Genomic DNA, 21,800 nt, shown 5'->3' with positions numbered 1-21,800 from the left:
GACTGCTCTGACACCAGCTTTTCACAGTTAACAGAACCCACAGGCCTCTTCCGGCTACTACTCAGGTCGCTTCTGAGTCTCCTTGGCCCCTCCCTGACCTGTGGGTGGCCATGTGTGCCAGGTGCCCAGGCGTCCCGCCTCTGTGGGCCCGCTGGGCGTGGGTGAGCATCACTCACGTCAGCTCCTGCAGCTTGGCGCTCTTCTCGTGCTCTTCGCTCTTCAGCTTCTCGTAGTCAGCCTGCAGCTTCTCCAGCTCCAGCTGCAGCTTCTGATTCAGGCTGTGAGGGCCGCGGGGAGAAAAGCAGAGGTTCACACGCAGGAAAGGGAAGAAAGCTCTTCAAGCACTCTCCTCCTTGCAGGAGGGAAGCCACTTGGAATGGATGCATCAATGCAGGCCACTGCTTCTGTGACACAGCAAACAGCCCTGAGCTCGCCAATCAGTCAGGCCTCAAGGGGAGGGAGCAGTCCATACTTCTGTATCTCCTGATACAGCTGGGCTGCAAAGCTGTGTCACCGTGGACGGAATGACACGTGGGAGTGGAAGAACCAGATCCGGAAGGGCAGCTGAGCGCGCCCCGCAGGACGGGAGGACCTGGGGGAGACTGGGGCCACCCACGGGAACCTTACTCTTTGAGTTCATCAATGGTCTTTTGCTTCTCATTGATCTCGTCCCGGAGCCGGGCCAGCTGCCGGTGATGGGCCTCCCGGTGACTCTCCATCTGCACCTCCAGAGCCTTCTGCAAATAACCCCACTCCAGGCTCAAAGCCGGACTCCCAAGGCACCCCCATGAAGTCTCTGCTCCTGCGCCACCCTCGGCCCCGGCCCCGGCCCCGGCCCCAGCCCCGCACTCACCTTCACTTCATCCGCATCCTGGGTGTCCGGCTCCTTGTCCTTCAGGGCCACCTCATGCACAGTTTCTATGAGAAAGACAGCTCATACCAAACCCATCTCCTCCAGATAGACCCACAGGTGGTGACCAAAGCTCAGGCTGGGCAGGGGATGGGCTGTTCTGGGCAGGCCCAGGGTTTATGGTTCGTGTGCATGGGCCACGTGCAAAGGCCTGGCTGGGCTCTTAGCAAGAGTCTGCACCCGTGGTTTCAGGCTAAGGCTCTGGGGGACTGTCAGGCTGGTGTTTTGGGGACGTCTGGGACTTTCCCTGGGGGATCTCAGATGCCAGGACAGGTGGGACGGAGTTGAGGAAGGCCTCACCCTGGGCCTGCAGCTTGGCCAGCTCGTCACTCAGGGAGTCGTAGGACTCCTCCAGGTGCCGCTTCTTCAGCTCCACACTCTGCATGTATTCCGTAAGCGAGCGGATCTTGGCCTCATGCTGGGAGGAGAAGGGTGGGAAGAGAAAGAAGATGGCTGGAGCTGGGGACACAACTCCGAGCTGGTGCATACCTGTCAACTCCCATTCTCCCCAGTCCTCCCCCACCGCACGCCTTCCAGGACGCTGCAGGTCGGGCGTCATTCCTATGGGGACTCTGTTAGACCCTCTCGGATCAGAGCCTTTGTTTGGCTGAGTTCTCCCCACTGGCACCCCAGCTCCTCTGTCCTTGATCTCAGCTGACCTCGACCTTCAGGAGGGCGCTGGGAGCTTTATCCACAACCGCACAATAGCCATGTTCCCCAGGGTTCTCAGCTCAGGCGCTTACCTGGGAGATGAGGAGCTGGCAGGACGACAGCTCGCGCCCAGTCACCTCCATCTTGCGATGACATTCCACCTGCAGGTTCTCCAGCTGCCGGCACCGCTTCACCACGGACTTAACCTCCGATTTGATTTTGCTGATGTAGAGCCGTGCCACCGTGAACTCCTCCTCGATGGCCCCGCTGATCTCCACTGGCTGGGGACGGGCAGAAGAGGAAGACCAGCTGCAGGGGGGTCCCAGGCATCCCTCCCGCCTTCCGCCCAGCCCCTCACACACTTGGGGACTCAGGTGGACAGGTGAACCCCCTGCAGCAGCTCTCCTGGCAATTTGCACTAAATCCCTCCACCTGCGTTGAAAGAACCAAGGGCCACACTCCCCGCTCCCATCTCATCATGTATGATGATTTTCTTTGGTAGGCGAAACAGTGTCTCACTTCCACAGCACTGTGCCCCCACTGCTAAATTCTACGTACATCTCCATTGCTTCTGCACTTGGTACCTCCGCAATGTGTCCTGTTGCCTGAGTCTGTGCAAACCTCTTGCTGTTTTCTGGGTCTAGTGTGAAGGTGTGTCCCCTGGCTCTCTGCACCCCCCTCCCCAGTATCCCCGAGGGTCTGGATTGGGCCACCCTGCACATCCCACCAGGGCCTGACCAGGACTGCTGGGTCTCCCCACTCACCAGCTTGATTTCCCCGTTGCCCACGATGACGCTGAACTCACTCAGGTCCTTCATCAGCCCATTCAGCACCTCGGCAATTCGTTTGCGCTGGTGCCCACTGACCTCCTGGAGTCGCTGCAACTCAGACTCCAGGGACAGCATCGTGGCCTGGGGAACAGCCCCTCTGGTCACTGCCACTGCCATTCCCACTCCCCTCCCTGGCCCAGGCGGAGGCCTATCACTTCGTGCGTGACCCTCAGGGCCGCCACAGAGAGGACACAGGCCCTACAGAAGGGTGTGGAAGACAAGGGGCAGAAGGGCAAAGTGCAGGGGCAGGATGGGTGCCAACACCCTACTGCCCAGCCCCCCGGGGAACATGGAGGATGTCCGAGGCCAGGAGCACTCGGGCCACGAGCAGGCCACTCACCACCTTCTGAGACAGCTCGTCCACCAGCAGCTGGTTCTGCTGGCTCTTCTCCTCCACCTCCTGGGACTTCTGGTCGTAGTTCACGGCCAGCTCCTCCAGGGCCTGCAACACTTCCTTCACCTCCTCCTTGGCGGCATCGTTCTCTGACTGCAGGTGGCTCAGCTCCCGCTGCACCTTCTCGTTGTCCCCTCGAGTGGACACCAGCAGCTGCACGGGAGAGGAAGGGCGTGTGAGAGAGCACCTGCTGGCGACTGTCCCCACAGCCCCACAGGCTGGGGAAGATGAGCCCCCGACCCAAAGCGAAAGTTGGAGGGAGTGGGTTTTAGGCTCCACAGCAACAGAATGAAGAAGCACCCAGACTCCAACTCTGAGCTTTCAGAAAAGCCCCAAAGCACTTCCTAGACTTCTGTTAAGTTTTGGGGGGTGACCAGCCCCCAGGCAGAATGCCACTTCCTCCATCCGATTTTTTTTTTTTTTTTTTTGACAGGCAGAGTTAGACAGTGAGAGCGAGACAGAGAGAAAGGTCTTCCTTCCGTTGGTTCACCCCCCTAAATGGCCGCTATGGCCGGCGTGCTGTGCCGATCCAAAGCCAGGAGCCAGGTGCTTCCTCCCAGTCTCTCATGTGGGTACAGGGGCCCAAGCACCCGGGTCATCCTCCACTGCCTTCCCAGGCCACAGCAGAGAGCTGGACTGGAAGAGGAGCAACCAGGACTAGAATCCGGTGCCCATATGGGATGCTGGAGCCGCAGGTGGAGGATTAACCAAGTAAGCCATGGCGCCAGCCCTCCAATTTTTTTGTTGTTGTTATTTATTTTATTTGAAAGGCAGAATTAGAGAGAGAGGGAGAGACACACAGAGAGAGAACCATCCACTGGTTCATTTCCCAAATGGCTTCATTTGGTTTCCCAGGTGGATGGCAGGGGCCCAAGCACTTGGGCCATCTTCTGCTGCTTTCCCAGACCATAGCAGGGAGCTAGACAGGAAGTAGTGCAGCCACGACTTGAAATGGCACTCATGTGAGGTGCTGGTGTTGGAGGCAGTGGCTTTACCTGCTACACCGCAACTCACCGACCCCCTGCCATCTGATTCTATAAAGGCCTTCTCAGGGGAGGGTGTTTACAAGTAGGGAGACCTACGTCCCACACTGGGGTTCGATTCCCAGCTCCAGCTGCTGACTCCAGCCTCCTGCTAATGAGGACCATAGCAGGCGGCAGCGATGGCTCAAGTCACTGGGGTCCTGCTACCCACACAGAAGTCCTGGATTGAATGTCCTGCTCCTGGTTCCAGCCCCACGCCCAGCTCCAGTCACTGCAAGCATTTGGAGAGTGAACCAGCAGCTGGGAGCTCGCTCTTTCTCTTTGCCTCTCAAATAAATAAATACAAAAAATAGTTTTTTTTTTAAAAAGGTCTTTGTTATGTCTTTCAGAGATGAACACAACTGCTTTCCTTTGTGTCTGGCTCCCCCACACCCCTTACCTCTTCCTGGTCCAGCATCTGCTGCTTGAGCTTCTCTATGAGCTGGCTCTGCTGGTTGATCTCATCGTCCTGTTGGGGGGGTGGCAGGTTGGGGAAACAGGTGAAGGGAAGCCGCTGGTTGCTGTTTATCATAAAGGGGTGAGGAGTCGAGGGAGGACCCTGATAAAAATCCAGAGAGCTGAGGCTTTCCGTTAGAGACGCCCATCCTAGAAACAGCGATCTTCTGGCCTTGACTCTTAACTCACCTCCAAATCTCTTTTTTCCCGGAAGTTGGTATGACCTTGACCATCCACAGCAAACACCTTTCAACATTCATACCTTTCAGCCCGGAAGTCCCACACCAACCGTCCATTCCAACCCAATCATTCAAAAGCAAAGTCTTATGCATTTGAAGCAAAAACAGTCATTTCAGAGCTATTTATAAGAGGAAAAAACCCTGCACGCCCTGTAATAAGTGAATGGCCAAATGCATCTTGATAAACGCACTCCCAGGCAGCTATTTAAAAACACTTTTGATGAAGTAGAGCTAATGCAGTAGGAAATTGCTCCTAATCCAATGCTGAATGAAAAAATGGATGCAAAATTACACAGAGAGTCCATCTCGGCCGCCTGATGTGCGTGCAGGGGAAAGCAAAGTGCTGGCAGCCTTCTCTCTAACGGGGGTAGGGGGGTGGGGTGATGGATGACGTCCATTTTCTGCTTTCTGTTTCTAATCACTTCCCACCCTTTCCAGAACGAGCATCCGCCCCTTCTAAAATCAGAAGGGGCAGTGGAGGAGAGCCTGGTCCTGCAGGGCCCGGCCGCCGCTCACCTTGTCATCCAGCTGCTTGTAGAGACGGCGGATCTCCTCCTCGTACTTCTGCCGCTCCTCGGGTGCGATGCGCACCACGATGGAGGAGTTGTCGTTCACGGGGGTCTCCTCGCAGAGCTCAGCTCCCAGGGCGGCGTCCTCCCCGGCCAGGCGCTCCGTCTCGGGCACATTCTCTCCTGGCAAAGGGGCAGGACGAGCACAAGGCAGGGACGGGAGAAGGGAAAGCTGAGAGCCCAGGTCCTTCGTCCCTCCCACCTCCAGGCCAAGACCTCCAAGCCAGGCCCCCGATCTCTTTTCCATGTGCTCTTGCACCTGTTCTGGGCCTGTGCCCACCTGACTGCTCTACCGCACCTCCCCTCCCTCCAGGAGAGGGGCCTGGTTGCCCCGGGCACCACGCTCTAACCATTGCGCCACCGGCTCAGCTCCGCCTCCAGCTTCGCAATCGTCTCCTTCTGGGCCTTGGTCTTCTCCTTCTCCTTCTCATATTTCTTCTTCCACTGCTCAGCAGTCAACTCCAGATTCACAGAGGCAGTGTTCTTAATGGTCTTTGCCCTGGGGGAACGAAGGGGAAGGAAGAGAGCCGTGTTAGGCCTGGGCAGCACTGGGGCGGGCAGAGCCGCAGGGACCCTGCCACTGACCGCTGCCCAAACATCAGGGTGGACTTGGTCTCCGCGTCATTGTAGCTGGACGGGGAGCAGCAGATGAACATCGTTGTCCTGCAGTTTCCTCCCAGGGAGTCCTGGAGAATCCGCGTCATCTTGCTGTCACGATACGGAACGTAGCTTTTCTGGGGGAGGAAGGGGCCGGTGAGTGAGGCGGTGCCCATAGGGGATGGAGCGACCTGCAAAATGAGGTGGGGGCACGGGAGGAGGGTGGGGCCCGGGGAACACTCACAGTGCCCTCGGCCAGCGCGGAGATCACGTTGCCCAGGGCCGACAGGGACTTGTTGATATTCTTTGCCTCGTCCAGCACGGCCCCCTCTGCTCCAGTCTTGCTGACCTGCCAGGACATGCAAAAGCTATCGCCACCTCTTTCCACTCACGGGGGCTCAGTCCAAGGAGGAGGGAGGGAAAGGGGACAAGGATGGAGCAAAAGAGATGCTTGGCCAGATGCTGCCCCCCTAAATGCTCTCGCCAAGGCCGTCTTTCCCTCCATCCTGTACAGCTCTGTGACATGAGATGCCCAGGAGAGGCAAATCCATGCAGACAGAAAGTAGATGAGCGGTTACCAGGGGGTGGGTGGAGGGGACAGCAAGAAGTGACTGTTAATGGGTGATGAATGTTCTGGAATTACACAGTGGAGAGAGTTGCACAACCTTGGGAATACTCTAAAAAAACACTGAATTATACACTTTAAAATGGTGAACTTTGGGGCTGGCATTGTGGTGCAGCAGGTTAAGCCACTGCCCTGAGACACCAGCATCCCTAAGCACTGGTTCGAGTCCTGGCTGCTCCACTTCCCATCCAGCTCCCTGCTAATGCACCTGGGAAAGCAGCAGAAGAAAGAGCTTGGGCCCCTACCACCCAGGTGGGAGGCCCAGATGGAGTTCTGGGCCCTGGTTTCAGCCTGACCCAGCCCTGGCTGTTGTGGCCATTTGGTTTTCCCTCTCCCTCTCCCTCTCCTTCTCTCTTGTCACTCTGCTTTTCAAATAAATAAATCTTTAAAAAAAAATGATGAACTTTATGGTATGTGAACTCTATCTCAATTTTAGGTCTTTTTCTATTAAAAAAAAAAAGCCACCCCCACCCACAAGATCCTCCCCCCCCCCCAGGATGCCAACCTTCTCACTCCCAGCCAGGTCCACGAGATACAGCTTCCCACTGAGCTTCTGCTCCGTCTCCATGTTCTCCTGCTTGATGTTGATGAGGAAGATGCTGTGGCTCCGAGAGCTGTGCTCATTCATGTCTGCAGGAGCGAGCGAGAAACACACCCTGGAGCACGCCCTATGCACCCCCATCTGCCCCAGCGTCCTTGCACCCCACTCCCACCCCCCGACAGACAAAGGGCCTGCCACAGCCGCCACCCAGCCCTGGAGGACACACTCTTCCCTCGCTCCCTCGAGAGCCCCACTCACTGGTGACAGCCACGTGACGATTCGACTTCCCCTCATCAATCACATCCAAAATCTCCTCTGGGCTGGACACAAAGCGCTCAGTACAACCCTGCGGGGAGCGTGTGGACAATGACCACAGACTCCGACCTGCAGACTGCACCGCCTGCACACCGACCACTTCAAGACAGCATCTTTTCCAGGAGCCCAGACTCTGCCAGGCCCCTCGGCACGTCTTACCCTGCAGGATCTCCACCCTCCAACTCTGGGCCACTGACCCGCCCTCTTCCCTCACCCACACTCCCAACGCACTGGCCCCACGTGGGCGCCCGCCCCCTCACCTTGACAAACGGCACCCGGTTCTTGTCCTCGTGCACAGACAGGTTTGTCTTGGTCACTGAAGGAAGACAGCGCACGATGAGCGAGACCAGCGCTTGCCCCGACCCGGCCCCCACCGTGGCTGCCTCCCCATGCCACGGAGAGGAAGACTTCCACGTGTGTCCTCGCGAAGCCTCGGTCCCTCCTCCTCCTCTCAGCTGCTTATAGGCAGGCCTGGGCCCCTGAGCACAGCTTCTGTCCCTCTCAGGTTTTGGACATTCTTGGTGAGTGAGGCCGAAGGACTGTGCTCAGGGGGAGGAGTGTGTGTGTCCCGGGTGCCCCCTGCACCTCCTGCCAAGCAGCACCCAAGGCCAACAGCAAGGTGGGCTTGCCTCCCCACCCCCAAACTGGGGCTTCAAAACTCACCATCCAGAAGGTCACGGATTTTGTCCAGGTAAATCTCAAAGTAAGAAACCTGGTTAGGGAGAGAGAAGGAGAATGAAGTGAAGAGAGCCTACCCCAGAACTAGTACAGGAATCCCAAACTAGTGGGCATTGCTCAAATAGTGGAGCGAGAGAGAGGGCAGAAGGGACCATCTGGCAGAGAAGGAGAACCGGGGTCGCCAGGGGTGAGAGGCAAGTTGGGAGCCCAGTGGGTCCCTGGAGGCCGCCCCGTGCCCGTCCTGCTGTCATCACCTTGATGTGGAACTCAAGGTTCTCATCCATGGAGTAGATGTGGTTGAAGATGTCTCGGGCAATGCGAGGGATGATTCCCATCAGCTGGGGGTCGTGCAGCTTCCCCTGGGGGAGGGAGGGCATTCCGGAGTGAGGCTGGGGCTCAGGACGAGTGAGGCAAATCACAGGCCCGCAGGTGAACATAAAGGGCGTGGTGGGTGGGAAGAGCGTGGTCACCACCGCCATGGCCGCCTTTCCGTGGCAGCAAGAGCAAACTGAGCAGCCCTCTGGACTCTCACTCTGCTGATTCTCCAGGTCAAGAGAAGAAAACTGGAGCAGTGCAGAGGCAGGCGGGCTGCAGTGGGCCGAGGGGTCCCACCACCTGACAGCGCCCCCTCTGAACCCCTAGGTCTTCCCCCACTGACTTTCCTTGACCTCTACCAATGCTCCCGGTTTCTCACTCTCCACACTCAGAACCCTCACCTCCATGGTATGGGTTTTCCCTGAGGAAGTCTGTCCATACGCAAAGATGGTGCCATTGTAGCCAGCAAGGACATCTGGGAGAGATGGGGGAGGAAGAGTACAGGTGGACATAAGCAGGGCAGGCAAGGGGGAGCCTGAGGAAGTACATCCCAAACCTACTTGCAGGGGCAGGCACTGTGGCACCCACATCCCATATCACAGAGCCTGGTTCAAGTCCCAGCTATTCTGTGCTTCCAATCCCAGCTTCCCGCTGGTGTGCCTGGGAGGCAGCAGGTGATGGCTCAAACACACGGGTTCCTGCCACCCACATGGGAGAACGAAGGGAGCGCCCAGCTCCTGACTTCAGCCTGACCTGGCCCTGGCTGTTGCTGGCATTTGAGGAATGAACCATGGGATAGAAGATCTCTCTCTCTCTCTCTCTCTCTCTCTCTCTCTGTTACTCTGCCTTTCAAATAAATAAATCTTTAAAAATAACAATAAGACAATTAAAAAAAATGCAGCAGTAGGCATTTGGCATAGAGGTTAAAACGCCCACATCCCACATGGGAACGCCTGGGTTTGATTCTCAGCTTCAGCTCCCAATTCCAGCTTTTTATCAGGGAGAAGCAGCAGTGCCGGCCCACGTAACAGCTCCTGCCACACACATGGGAGACCTGGATTGACTTCCTGCCTTCAGCCCTGGCCAGTAGGGGCCATTGTGGGCATTTGGAGAGTTGAAACCAGCAGATAGAAGCACCCTCTCTCATGAATAAATACGGATAGAAAGATAGAAAGGAAGGAAGATTCATTACCTTTGACAATCTGCATGGCACACGCATGATAAACTTGCTCCTGAGTCGTGTTCGGGGGGAACACACGGTCAAAGACATAGGGCTTCCCCTGGAATGGAGATAAAGCACATCAGACATGAGCAGGCAGGCGCGACGGAGCAGAACTCCCACAGCCCCATCCAGCAGCCCGAGACAGGCATCCTGTTCCTCAGTCCTTCGGGTACTCAGAAAACCGGGGCATGGCAGGAACTAGAGAGAGCAGCGAAGTTCAGTCCGGACAGCAGGAGGCGCGTCTGTGTGGCCGGGTGTCACCCAGTGAGACGGCCTGAGGGGATCGCAGTCTCCTGAGATGGTTTACGCTCCACCACCCCACAGCCACTGCCCGAGAAACCAAATGAGAAAAGACATCAGGGCCACCAGCTGTGGAAAGTGAAGAACTACCCATCAACATTAAAAACCATCTCTAAGGCTGGCGCTGTGGCGCAGCAGGTTAACACCCTGGCCTGAAGTGCTGGCATCCCATATGGGCGCTGGTTCAAGACCCGGCTGCTCCACTTCCAATCCAGCTCTGGGCTATGTCCTGGGAAAGCAGTAGAAGATGGTCCAAGTCCTTGGGCCCCTGCACCCGCGTGGGAGACCTGGAAGAAGCTCCTGGCTCCTGGCTTCGGATTGGTGTAGCTCCGGCTGTTGCAGCCAATTGGGAAGTGGACCAGTGGATGGCAGATCTCTCTCTCTCTCTCTCTCTCTCTCTCTCTCTCTCTCCCTCTCCCTCTCCCTCTCCCTCTCCTCTCTCTGTGTAACTTCGACTTTCAAATAAATAAATGAATATTTTAAAAAAATATCTTCCTTCCTGGATCCATACCTCGTGCCAGGGAAGGCTCTCCAAGGTGCCGCGGGGCAGGTTAAGCCACCACTTCAGTGGTTGGAGTTCTGTCTCCGAGTGTCCGCTCCAGTCCCTGCTACCCCACGCTTTCAATCCAGCGTCCTGCTAATGCACCTGGGGAGTAGCGGGTGTTGGCCCAAGTGCTTGGGCCCCTGCCACCCCTGTGGGAGACCTGGATGGAGTTCCTGGCTCCTGGCTTTGTCCTGACCCAGCCCCTGGCTTTTGTGGACATATAAGAGAGTGAACCAGCAGATGGAAGACCCCCATATCTCTCTCTCTCTCTTTCTCTCTCTCTCTCTCTTTCTCTGTAACTCTGACTCTCAAATAAATAAAAATAACTCTTCAAAAAAAGTTTTCAACATAAAATATGATAAAAATGGTTGTGTATTCATTTTATTTTCATCTATATATGCTTCTTTGCATAAGAAAAATAATTAAATATTCTTTTTTAAAAAAACATTTATTTATTTACTTGAGAGGCAGAGTTACAAACTGAGAGAAGCAGAGACACAGAGAGAGGTCTTCCATTCACTGGTTCACTCTCCAAATGGTCACAATGACTGGAGCTGGGCCAATGCAAAGCCAAGAGCCAGGAGCTTCTTCCAGAACTCCCATGTGGGTGCAGGGGCCCTAGCACTTGGGCCATCTTCTACTGTTTTCCCAGGACACAGCATAGAGCTGGATCAGAAGAGGAGCAGCCAGAACTCAAACCAGTGCCTATATGGGATAATGGCACTGTAGGCAGATGCTTAACCCATTACACCACAGCACTGGCCCTAAATATTCTTGAATATTTAAAAAAGTAAGTGTAGCTTATGGAAAAAAATCTACCTGAAATATTTATCAGTTCTCCCTGTGGTGAAAGCCTCTGAGGCCCAGGACCCAGAAATCACAAAGGCAAAGAAGTTGGAAAGGTGCTCTCTCTGTAACAAGCAGAGTTTGGTACACTGATGGAAGCTCACTGGAGAACAATTCTATTCAATATTTAAATGTCCATACTGCTCCTACTCCATACCAGGATTCCAGTGCCAGGAATTCATTTCACAAAACATTTGCCAAAGAACTTGAAGATATCTGTAGAAGAATGTCCACTGAAGCACTTTGTGTTAGAGAAAAACTAGAAGAATTCAAATCTCCATCAAGAAGTTGGCCATAACTCCATTAAAACCAGTGAGGTGGGGCCAGCATTGCTGCACAGCAGGTTAGGCTGCTGCGTGTGCCGTCTGCATCCCATGTTGGAGTGCCTGTTGCAGTCCCAGGTGCTCTGCTTCTGATGCAGCCCCAGCTAATGCACCTGGGAGGTAGTGGATGATGGCCCAAGTGTTTGGGCCTCTGTCACCAATGTGGGAGACATGGATGGAGTTCCAAGCTCCTGGCTTTGGCCCAGCCCAGTTCCAGGCATTTCAGCTATTTGGGGAGTGAACCAGCAGACAGATCTCTCTGTCTGTCCGTCTCTCTTGATAGAAGAGCTCTATCTCTCTCTCTGTGTCAACTGCCTTTCAAATAAAAAATCTTTTTTAAAAAATGTTTTACATGAGTAAGGTATACATAGACATATATTATGTATATACATATGTGTATACACACACATATATATATTTATACCAAGCAGCAGCTTAACCCACTATGCCAACTCAGGATTTCTGGTATTTTTTAATTTATTTATTACATTTGAAAGTCAGAGTCACACAGAGAGAGGAGGAGAGGCAGAGAAAGGTCTTCCATCCACTGGTGCACTCCCCAGATGGCCGCAACAGCCAGAGCTGCACCGATCCAAAGGTAGGAGCCAGGATCTTCTTCTAGTTCTCCCACCCGGTGCAGGGGCCCAAAGACTTGGGCCATCTTCCACTGTTTTCCCAGGCCATAGCAGAGAGCTGGATCGGAAGTGCAGCAGCTGGAACTTGAACTGGCACCCATATGGGATGCCAGCACCGCAGATGGAGGCCTCACCCACTGCGCCACAGCGCCAGCCCCCAGGATTTCTGTTTTTAAATGTAAAAACTATATTTGTATATGTGTACACTTTTCATAGCAAGATATTAATAGTGACCATCCTTGAAAAGTACGATTTTGGAAGTTTTTTTTGTTTTTATTTGTTTTTAAACTTTAATTAATTTATTTGAAAGGCCAACAGAGATGGAGAGAGATCATCTATCGGCTAGTTTCACCTCTAAGTGTCCACATCAGCTAGTGCTGGGCCAGGCTGAAACCAGGACCTGGAACTTGCTCAAGGTCTCCCCCATCTTCACCACTATGGCAAATGCCCATTCCTCTTTTTAATTTAAAACTTTTCTAAAATGAAAATATAGGGGGCCGGCACTGCGGCTCACTTGGCTAATCCTCTGCCTGCGGCGCCGGCACCCTGGGTTTTAGTCCGGTTGGGGCACTGGATTCTGTCCCGGTTGCTCCTCTTCCAGGCCAGCTCTCTGCTGTGGCCCGGGAAGGCAGTGGAGGATGGCCCAAGTGCTTGGGCCCTGCACCCGCGTGGGAGACCAGGAGGAGGCACCTGGTTTCTGGCTTCGCATTGGCGCGGCGCGCCGGCCACAAAGCACTAGCTGTAGCTGCCACTTTGGGGGTGAACCAACGGAAAAAGAAAGACCTTTCTTTTTGTCTCTCTCTCTCACTAACTCTGCCTGTCAAAAAAAAAAAAAAAAAAAAAAAAAAAAAAAAGGAAATATAGGGGTGTGGGGCTGGCACTGTGGCACAGTAGGTTAATCATCCACCTGTGGTGCCAGCATCCCATATGGGCACCAGTTCTAGTCTGGGCTGCTCCACTTCCAGTCCAGCTCTCTGCCGTGGCCTGGGAAGGCAGTAGAAGATGGCCCAAGACCTTGGGCCCCTGCACCTACGTGAGAGACTGGGAAGAAGCACCTGGCTCCTGGCTTCGGATAGGCGCAACTCCGGCCATTGCAGCCATTTGGAGAGTGAACCAACAGAAGGAAGACCTTTCTCTCTGTCTCTCCCTCTCACTGTAACTCTACTTTTCAAATAAATAAATAAGTAAAATCTTAAAAAAAAAATATAGGGGTAGGTGCTGTGGCACAGTGGGTTAAGCTGCCGCGTGCAATGTGAGTGTCCCATATCGTGCCGGTTCAAACCCCGGCTGCTCCACTTCCAATCTAGCTCCCTGCTAATGTGCCTGGGGAAGCAGCAGAAATTGGCCCAAGTGGTTGGATCCCTGCCAGCCACGTGAGAGACCTGGATGGAGCTCCAGGCTCCTGGCTTTAGCCTGAACCAGCCCCAGCTGCTGTGGCCATTTGGGGAGTGAACCAGGAGTTGTAGATCTCTCTCTCTCTGTCTCTCCCTCTCGCTCTGTAATTCTGCCTTTCAGATAAATAAGATAAATCATTTACAAATGAAAATACAAAATTTTTAAATAAGAAAATTTTAAGTTTTTGAAAGAAATACATCAACATGCTTATTACCTAGAGAACTCTAATAAATTAGTAACAAAAAGACAAAAGCTAAGAAAAAAAGGACAAGTGTTAGGTATTACAACAAAATAAGAAATATAAACGTTTGGTAAACATAAAGATGCTCAATATGTCCAAGAAAAGGCACTGAAACTGTAGCTTTTTATTTAAGCCTATCACACTGGAAAATAAAGTTTCCATAGTAATACCCAGAGCGGATGAGGGGTAAGGAAACGAGCGCTCTCCATCTCCCCTGCAGGAGAGCACACCCAGGCTTCAGGGGCGATTCAGAAATGCATCTCTCATGTCGCAGATCTCCTGACCCTGAAATCTTGCTTCTAAGGATTGACACAACAGGAATCAAACGCACGGGCGAAGATTCAGCTGCCAGAATGTTTACTATCATACAGCTTTTAATAATGAGAAGTGAAAACAAAGAAGTAACATTTAAGGCACTTGTTACCCTAAGGAATCAATTAAATTATGTTGTATGCAGGTATTGTTTTCCTGACTGCTGTTTAAAATGATGGGATAACAGAATATCAATAAGTAGAACAACATCCCAAAAACATGGGGAAAGGACACAGACTTAATGCTGTACTATTCCCTTTATACGAAGTTCATGAAGGGACCCAACTTATCTGTGGTGCTGAAATCCAAAGAGCCGCTACCTGGGATTGTGGTAACACAGTGGTGACTGGAAGGGGGTATGAACGGCTTTCAGGGGCACAGAAGTGTTCTGGCTCTTGAGTGGGATGGGGGTTACATGGTATCTACAGACACTATAAAAGCCACTGAGCGGGGCCAGCGCTGTGGCATAGTGGGTACAGCCATTGCCTGCAGTGCACAGGTTCGAGTCCCAGCTGCTCCACTTCCAATCCAGTTCTCTGCTATGTACTGGGAAAGCAATGGAAGATGTCCCAAGTCCTTGGGCACCTGCACTGGTGTGGGAGACCTGGAGGAAGCTCCTGGCTTTGGATTAGCGCAGCTCTGGCTGTTGCAGCCCTTTGGGGAGTGAACCAGAAGACGGAAGACCTCTCTCTCTGTCTCTTTCTCTGCTTCTGCTTCTCTGTAACTCTGCCTTTCAAATAAATAAATAAATCTTTAAAAAAAAAAGCCATGGAGCTCTGCTTATGATGTATACACTGTATATAAATTATAGTTCATGTCTGTTCCCTCTCTCTGCCATTCTGTCTTTCATATAAATAAGCAAATCCTAAACGGGGGGAAAAAGCAAGGTGCAAAACAGTATGAATGAGGGGATCTTCAAAAAGTTGAAGGAAAATGTGTATTGGGGAAGGGTATGCATGGATTTCAAAAATGGCTTTGCACCAAAGTCAACTTGTCTTTTCATTCCATTTTTACACAAACTTTGTGGAAAACCCTCAAATAGTATGCTACTGTTAGTGTGAAATGGTATATGCATGTATAATTGCATTTACTTGCAAATGCACAGTATATTTCTGGAAAGATCCACAAGAAGCTGACTGGTAATGCTTCCCCTCTGAAAAGGGAATTGGAGGTGAGGAAAGAGGGGTGGAAGGAAGCTGACTTTTCAGTGCATATCTTTTTATTTGTCTGAATTTTGTCACAAGTGCCTGAGAGATTTATTTAAAAGTTAAATTAAAAATTGTAAAATAATAAAAAAATTACACAAAAATATTTAATGATGGTGAAATTTCATGATATTTTGTTAATAAAGGTAGGTTCTAAAACTATGTACGTAAATATGGAAGAAATAAACACTGAAAACAAATACTGTTCATCGAATTACTAAGGGTGCTTTTCTTGGGATGATTTTTATAGTTTCTTCTATGTGCTTTTCTTTACTTCTGTCAACAATTAAAATCTAGTAGTGTCATAGTCACATAATTTCTAAAGGTATTAAAGAAAACATACCTTAATTATTGAATTCTAATCTATCTCAATGTTTCTCCACCCAGCGGCCAAGAGACAGAAGCAAACAAAATGTGTTTGCCAGGCCAACGCCTCTCAGCTCTTCCACCAGTGATCTCAATCCATGCTCCACAAACCCGGCGTCTGGCCAAAGGGAAGCAAGTGCAACTCGGAGGCCAGCCTCGTCCCTCCTCTCTCCCTCCTGGGAACAGGGGCACCAACGCACTCACACCCACACTCACTCAAAACATTCCCAGTGACCAGACTCCAGAAGGCTCTGCGGACGCACTGGAATGGAGGGCGCTCTCCAAATGCTGAAGCCAATGGCTGCCTGCTGGCCTCCTTCCTCAGCCCTAGCTGGGGAGAAGGAACAACGCAGAGGGTAGAAGGGTGGGACTCACAGCTGCAGGAGCTGGAAGTGAGTACATCTAACCACCCAAGCAGGAAAAGCCCTAGGACCCCAGGAATCAGCTCAGGACTGCTGCCCGCTTGCCTTCTCTTCCTGGGCACTTCCATCCCAATCCAGCTCTTTCCCCTTTACCTTCAGATTCTTACTCCTGATCAGGTATCAAGTCCTTTCACCTTTCTATCGACCATGCTCAGGATGAGTGGAACCATGTCTGATCTTTTCAGGAGAACAACTAGACCTGTGGTTTTCTACTTTTCCTGCCTCGAGACTATTCACCTGGGAATCTTCACCCTTATTTCCATCTCTCATAATACACGATTACTGAGTCCCGCTGCAGCAGATTGTGAGGGTCCCTTCCCTTCCCAGGGGGAGCAGACACATAATTAGGAAAACCAACTCTGACGTCCCCCTCCCTGGGGCACTCCACAGCACCTAAATCCAGGGTTCTCGAAGGCAAGAATCCCCTTTAGGCCCCCCCAGCACCAGAGACCCTGGCCCACAGGCCGCTCTTCACAAATATTTGTTGAACAAACATAGATGCTGATGAGGAAGACGGCAAGAAGATACCAGGCGCCTGGAGATCTGGATGAAGCAATTGGTGAGAGGGGAAAGTATTAACCACTTTCCGATTTTAGCAAAAGAACTCTTGGGGGAGACAGCATATAAAATAATAACAGCTAATTCTCATTAAGAGCTTATTGTCTGTCACCACGCAAAGCAGCTTTATGCATCATCTCATTTAATGCTCACTGTAATCCCAGAAGCTACGTATTATTATTACTCTCACTTCATACGTGAGGCATCTGAGGCTCCGGGGGACGGCAGCTAGCCCGCAACCACACAGCTGAGAAACGGGACGGCACGGTTTCAAACCCAAGCGATTGGATTCGACTCACAGAGGAAGCGAAATGCACCCCCTGCTCAGATCCTTATCACGGCTTCCCTCCCACACCCCTGCCGCCCCAAATGCAGCCCCCCCATTCTTTTCCCTCAGCCCTTTTGGTGTGGCCATTTCTCCAAGTGCTTCCAGACAGTAGGGAAATTCATCACGCCCTTTGTCCAACCTCAGCCCCTTTCTCAGAAACACGCAGTTCTCCTACCCACCCTTTCAGGAGAGCCTCCCTCACCCCCTCCACCTCCAGGTATTCCAAGACCCTGCGAGCAGAAGTACTCCCTAGCCCCTCCACCTATTTTAGAACTGCCCCTGCAATCACTCTCTTCCACCCCCAGCAGACCCGGTGCTCATTTGTCCTCGCGGCCACTGAAGCATCTCTCCAGGGCTCGGCAGCCCAGGATTCTTTGTTCTGCAGCCCAAGCCTCCTGGCCGTCTCCTGGTCCATTTGTGTATCCCAGTGCCTTTCTGTAGTTTTCCACCATACGTGCTGACTCAGCTAATGGGGGCAGGGGCTAGAAGCAGGGGTCCAAAGGCGACCAACCTGTTCAAGCCTCACTAAAACACTTGGTAGAAGCTGAACTTCAAGCACCAGGCCCGATTTCCATGGTGACACCCCTGGGGAGGGTTGCCATGGTAATGATGGAGCGACACCGGCCATAGTGAACATCACAGCCCCTCTCTGTTTTCTTTGATGAGATTCCACCAAAGCTAAGGGGGGCCCTGTTCCCTGCCCCTCTTCAGGTAGCAAAGGAATTCCAGACCACCCTAAACCATATTGACTCTGATCCAATGCCACTGCAGCTCCCAGCCCAGCTTGTCCCAACCTAGCTTTTCCCAACAGGAACTTGATGGTCCTGGTTTCTTCACCATTGGCAGCCCCATGGGGGGTGGTGTGTAGACCCCTGAATGAAGGGAGGGAGCGTGTGTGCATGTACGTGTCTCCTCCCACATCTGGTACAGACGCGGCAGCCCAGACAGCAGGCCTTGGGACACTGCTGAGAGACGCCAAGGCGGGGGAAGACAAAAACAGAGACATTTACGAAGGTCCAGGGAAAGTCACGTTGGATTCTGAGTGTGCAAAGAGCAAAACAAGATGCACACAACACACACAGTGACCCAGACACCCTGCTACCATGACTCAGGCCATTAGCTTTGACTAAGCCCCATCCCCCAGATTCCAGAGAGAAGTCAGAGAGAGGAGTAGGGGAGACATAAGGCACCTGGAACTGTCTCTCCAGCTTCCTCTCCTACCCTCTGCCCAGCAGAACCAAGCCCAGAGCCCGCCGCAGTGCTGCAGAGGCGGAGGGAAGAGCTGAGGCAGGAGGGACAGGGGCTGGCTCTAGGGACGTCTCCCTGTCCCACCTTTGCTCTTCCTGCACCTTCCCAGCCATCCCAAAGCAGATTCCGTCACCAATTCCCCACACCTGGGGCCCCCAAGAGAGCTGGAGGACAGGGGAGGGGGAGGAGACGTGCTGCCTTGGCTGGGGCCCTCCAGGCTCTCCTCAAATCATGTCTCCTGTGTCCCTCACTCTCCCAAATGCAGAACGAACAGCGAGTCTAGGAAAGCAGGCTCCAAGGGTGCTGCCTGGGACAAAATGGCCCCCATAAGCACGGAGGCTTAGAGTGAGAGATTGACAGGGAGAGCCAGGACAAGGGAAGATGGGAGCAGCAGGCAAAACAGACAGGGAAACGTGAGCAGTGAAGCCGGGAGAGAGTCGGGATTGGTGGCGGGGGGGTGGGGGGGGGTCCTCCTTTTGCTTCCCCCCTCCTCCCTCTTTACCCTGATTGGATCTTTCTTGTTTAGCTGGTCCAACTGCACAGATCAGCACCACAATTCCTCCTGCCAGCACCACCCCCTGTCCCATGCGATCATACCGGGGAGCCCAGCTACAGGAAACACCTTCCAGAACAAGCAAGTTGGGCCTTTTGTGGATTCGTTCCCTCTGGCCACCTCTCCCATCTCTCGTCTCAGGGGACCTCACACTCCAGCTCCCGCAGCTACAGTCTGCTGCCCAGACTCCTCATAAAGGAGCTGCCAAGGCCTCACCCGGGCTCTGGCAGCTTGGCCAGACTGCTCCACCAGCCAAGGCCTGAGGTCGCTAAGATAAAGTAGCAGAAACTCCCACTCCCACACGTCCATGTGTGCACACACACAGGGCAAAGGCAGCCCCTTGGATTCAGTGTGGAGGAAGGCACGGGGTGGTGGCAGACCAGGGCCCCTGGGGCCCAGGAAGCAGGTCTCTCCCTAAAGCGTGTTTACTCCAAGTCCCATTCTCCCTGACACCCAAGGCCCAGGATTCCTCCCCTTCTTTCCTTAGCTCCTTTACTCATGCTTCCAGCTGCCTTGCACCAAGCACTGGGGATCAAAGAGGCACCAAACGTGCCCCTGACCTTGAGCACTGCCCTCCCTTCTCAAACCAGCTACACCTTGCTGGCCCAGACTCTCTCAAACCCTGCAGAAGAACTCAACCCCAGATCCTGCAACCCGTCCACTGACTGAAGGTCCCCACCCACCCGGCAAAGGGCAAGGCCCAGCAAGAAGAGGCAGACCAGAAATGGGGAGGCAGTGGGAGATACAGGAAGACGTGTGGGCTCTGCAGGCACAGATCCAGGTTCAGATCCACACGCTGACAGCGTGACCTTGAGAAAGTCATTCAACTTCTGTGGGCCTCAATGTCCTCATCTGTGAAATGGAAATGTTGATGCCACTTCCGAGTGCTGTTTTAAGGATTAAATAATAGAGTAATCAGCACGCGGTAAATATCAGTTCTCCCTCTTCAGATCTCCCCCAAGACAGCGGCTGCCACCTGGAGGAAGAGACGGCTAGCCACTTTTCACTGGATCAACAAGAAAGAGGATGAATAAGCACGTACTTATTGTGGTCTCAGGGCCTGGTCATTTTTGCTGGCGTGGGGAGAGATTAGGGGGTCTGAAGTCCTCTGCTTACAGCACCTGGGATGGAGGGGCAGACCTGTTCTTGGGATCTCAGAGGTTTCCCCACAAAACTGGGTGTGGCATCAATGCATTTTTCTCCCACCCCAAAGTCCAGGCTGTAACTACTTCGGGAGCTGAGGGGGCCTTGTCCTACAACCCATTCCCATTCAGACATCAGCAGAGACCCCTGGCCGCCCACCTCCCATTTAGCCCTTCGGCCAGCCTTCCCCTCCCCGCCTGGGCTCTGGGGTAGAGACCTGAGCCAACAACAAAGGGAAGATGAGCTTTCTCTGGGGGAGAGGGAAAACAGCAGAAAAACACGGCACTGGCTGGCTCTAAGGGGTGGAGACGCTGCCGGGACTAGCAAAGGGGACTTGGGTTTCCTGATGGTGGAAGTGGCCCACTCCCACCCTGCAGAGCCAGGGCCGCTGGCAGGGCCAGGCCACACCCAGTCATCGGGATACAGGGGAGAAAAGGAGGGGCTGCAGCGAAAGACTGAGGATGAGCGACGGGGAGGGGACGCAGGGTGACAGGCAGAGGCGAAGCTCTTAGGGGAGAAGATGCCACCTCCCGCCCCCTCCCCTAATTCCCTGCCATGGCGACACTCACCCCAATGACGACGCTGTCGTCTCCTTGGAAAATGGGGATGAACTTGTCCCCCCGCAGAATCTCGGCCTGGTTCAGGGGCCGAAATCGGCAGAGCACCTTGATGCTACATTCGTTGTTGGTCTCCGCCATGGTGGGCGCCGGCGCGGGGCTGGAGCACTTCTTGGGCTGCAGAGGTGAGGCGCGCGGCGCAGGAGGCCGAGGCACTGCACAGGTGCTGGCTCGCTGGGCCGGGAAGACAGCAGCCGGGGAGCGCCGGGGCGAAGGCTGGCGAGCGGGGCCGGGCGCGCTTTCTCGAGGCTGCGGCACGGGGATGCGGGCGACCTGGGCGTCTGGTCCTCTCGGCTCTGCCTCTCCGCCCCTCGCGCTGCAGCGCCGCGCTGCGGGCCTGGGCGGGGCGCGCCGGCTCGGGGCGGGGCCTCCTTCGCAGGGGGCCGCTCCGCCCCGCGTCGACCACCGCACCGGGGCTCCTCGCTTCCTCCCCCTCCACCCCCGCCCCCGGAGATGACCTTGCCCTCACTTCTGTCCGGACTCAGCTCACTCGCTGCCTCTCACCCCACGCCCCCGAGCTGTGCGTCCGTCGCTCAGACTCCAACTCCTGGCAGGGATGAGGGGACTGCATGGACCTGCCGCCTGGGTAGGAAAGGTGGGCCACCCCATCAAGGTCCTTTCCCCAGAGCACACACTCCTCACCCCCCTCCACCCCCACCCCTGCCCACTGCCTACAGCACAGAGGCCCGACTGCCCACCGCACTGGGCCTGCAAGAGCAGCTGGCCGATCCCCAGTGGAGGTGGGTGTCCAGGTGCCGGCTGCAGCGAAGGACTACAGGGGAAGGTCTGGCTACTCCCTTCTCCTTCTACATCCCCTTCTACATCCCTCTACTACCTGCCCCCAGTACACATGGGACCTCCAGTTTGAGGCAACATAAGCTCCCATTCTGGGCTGTCAGAATTCAAAAGCAGATAAAATTCTCATTTTTGCCTTTTAGGTTGAGGCTGGGATGGAGTAACTTTTGCAAGAGAAAGGGGGTCAGCATTCGGTGAAGGAGGGGTGCTGATGGGAGTGGGATGGGAGGGTGACCGCCTCCATCTGGGTTTGGGGCAGGCTTAGGCACCCGAGTGTGTATGTGCTTCCCAGTCTCCGATGAACACAGCCCCAACACCCCAGCCCCTTTCTTGAGCCTTTCTTTGCTGCTGTTCCTCTTTCGCTGATTAAAAAAAAAATTTAAAGAAAAAAAAAAAAAAAGTCCGGAGATTGCTCATCCTTCCTCCCCCTGGGTCAGCTCCTGCTGCAGCCTCTGAGCAGAAGCACCGAGAAGCGGCTGAATTGATTTTCTCCTCGCGTCACAGGCCTCAGCTGGCCAGCAGAGGGATGGACTGCAGGAGTGGAGGCTGCAGGCCAAGGGAGGGGCAGGATGATGGGAGACGGAGGGGCCGATTGTCTAGAGAGA

General features: G+C 53.9%; 1 protein-coding gene across 2 annotated transcripts in view; it reads right to left on the bottom strand.

The window, feature by feature from the left end:
• KIF5A (kinesin family member 5A) overlaps positions 1-20,739 on the bottom strand; it is a 28,308-nt gene extending 7,569 nt beyond the window's left edge. Inside the window, exons 1-20 of one of the 2 annotated variants that reach the window (XM_002720919.6) lie at positions 20,353-20,739; positions 9,335-9,422; positions 8,544-8,617; positions 8,082-8,186; positions 7,813-7,861; positions 7,410-7,465; positions 7,093-7,180; positions 6,799-6,923; positions 5,913-6,017; positions 5,657-5,805; positions 5,422-5,570; positions 5,019-5,194; positions 4,208-4,276; positions 2,732-2,938; positions 2,326-2,472; positions 1,654-1,842; positions 1,211-1,328; positions 854-918; positions 628-737; positions 177-278 (exon numbers count right to left, since the gene is read on the bottom strand). In XM_002720919.6, the coding sequence (XP_002720965.1) occupies positions 177-278; positions 628-737; positions 854-918; positions 1,211-1,328; positions 1,654-1,842; positions 2,326-2,472; positions 2,732-2,938; positions 4,208-4,276; positions 5,019-5,194; positions 5,422-5,570; positions 5,657-5,805; positions 5,913-6,017; positions 6,799-6,923; positions 7,093-7,180; positions 7,410-7,465; positions 7,813-7,861; positions 8,082-8,186; positions 8,544-8,617; positions 9,335-9,422; positions 20,353-20,481 (2,300 nt within the window). In that variant the 5' untranslated portion in view covers positions 20,482-20,739. The remainder of the gene's footprint in view (positions 1-176; positions 279-627; positions 738-853; positions 919-1,210; positions 1,329-1,653; positions 1,843-2,325; positions 2,473-2,731; positions 2,939-4,207; positions 4,277-5,018; positions 5,195-5,421; positions 5,571-5,656; positions 5,806-5,912; positions 6,018-6,798; positions 6,924-7,092; positions 7,181-7,409; positions 7,466-7,812; positions 7,862-8,081; positions 8,187-8,543; positions 8,618-9,334; positions 9,423-20,352) is intronic. The other variant, XM_008274221.5, reaches the window with a different exon arrangement.
• Positions 20,740-21,800: the final 1,061 nt, after the last annotated feature.

The sequence above is a fragment of the Oryctolagus cuniculus genome, chromosome 11 (assembly GCF_051225735.1).
Source record: "Oryctolagus cuniculus isolate XC-2025 breed Fujian yellow rabbit chromosome 11, ASM5122573v1, whole genome shotgun sequence".
Taxonomy (NCBI): domain Eukaryota; kingdom Metazoa; phylum Chordata; class Mammalia; order Lagomorpha; family Leporidae; genus Oryctolagus; species Oryctolagus cuniculus.
Note: the sequence above shows the minus strand (reverse complement) of the source record. Positions and strands in the feature narration are given on the sequence as shown.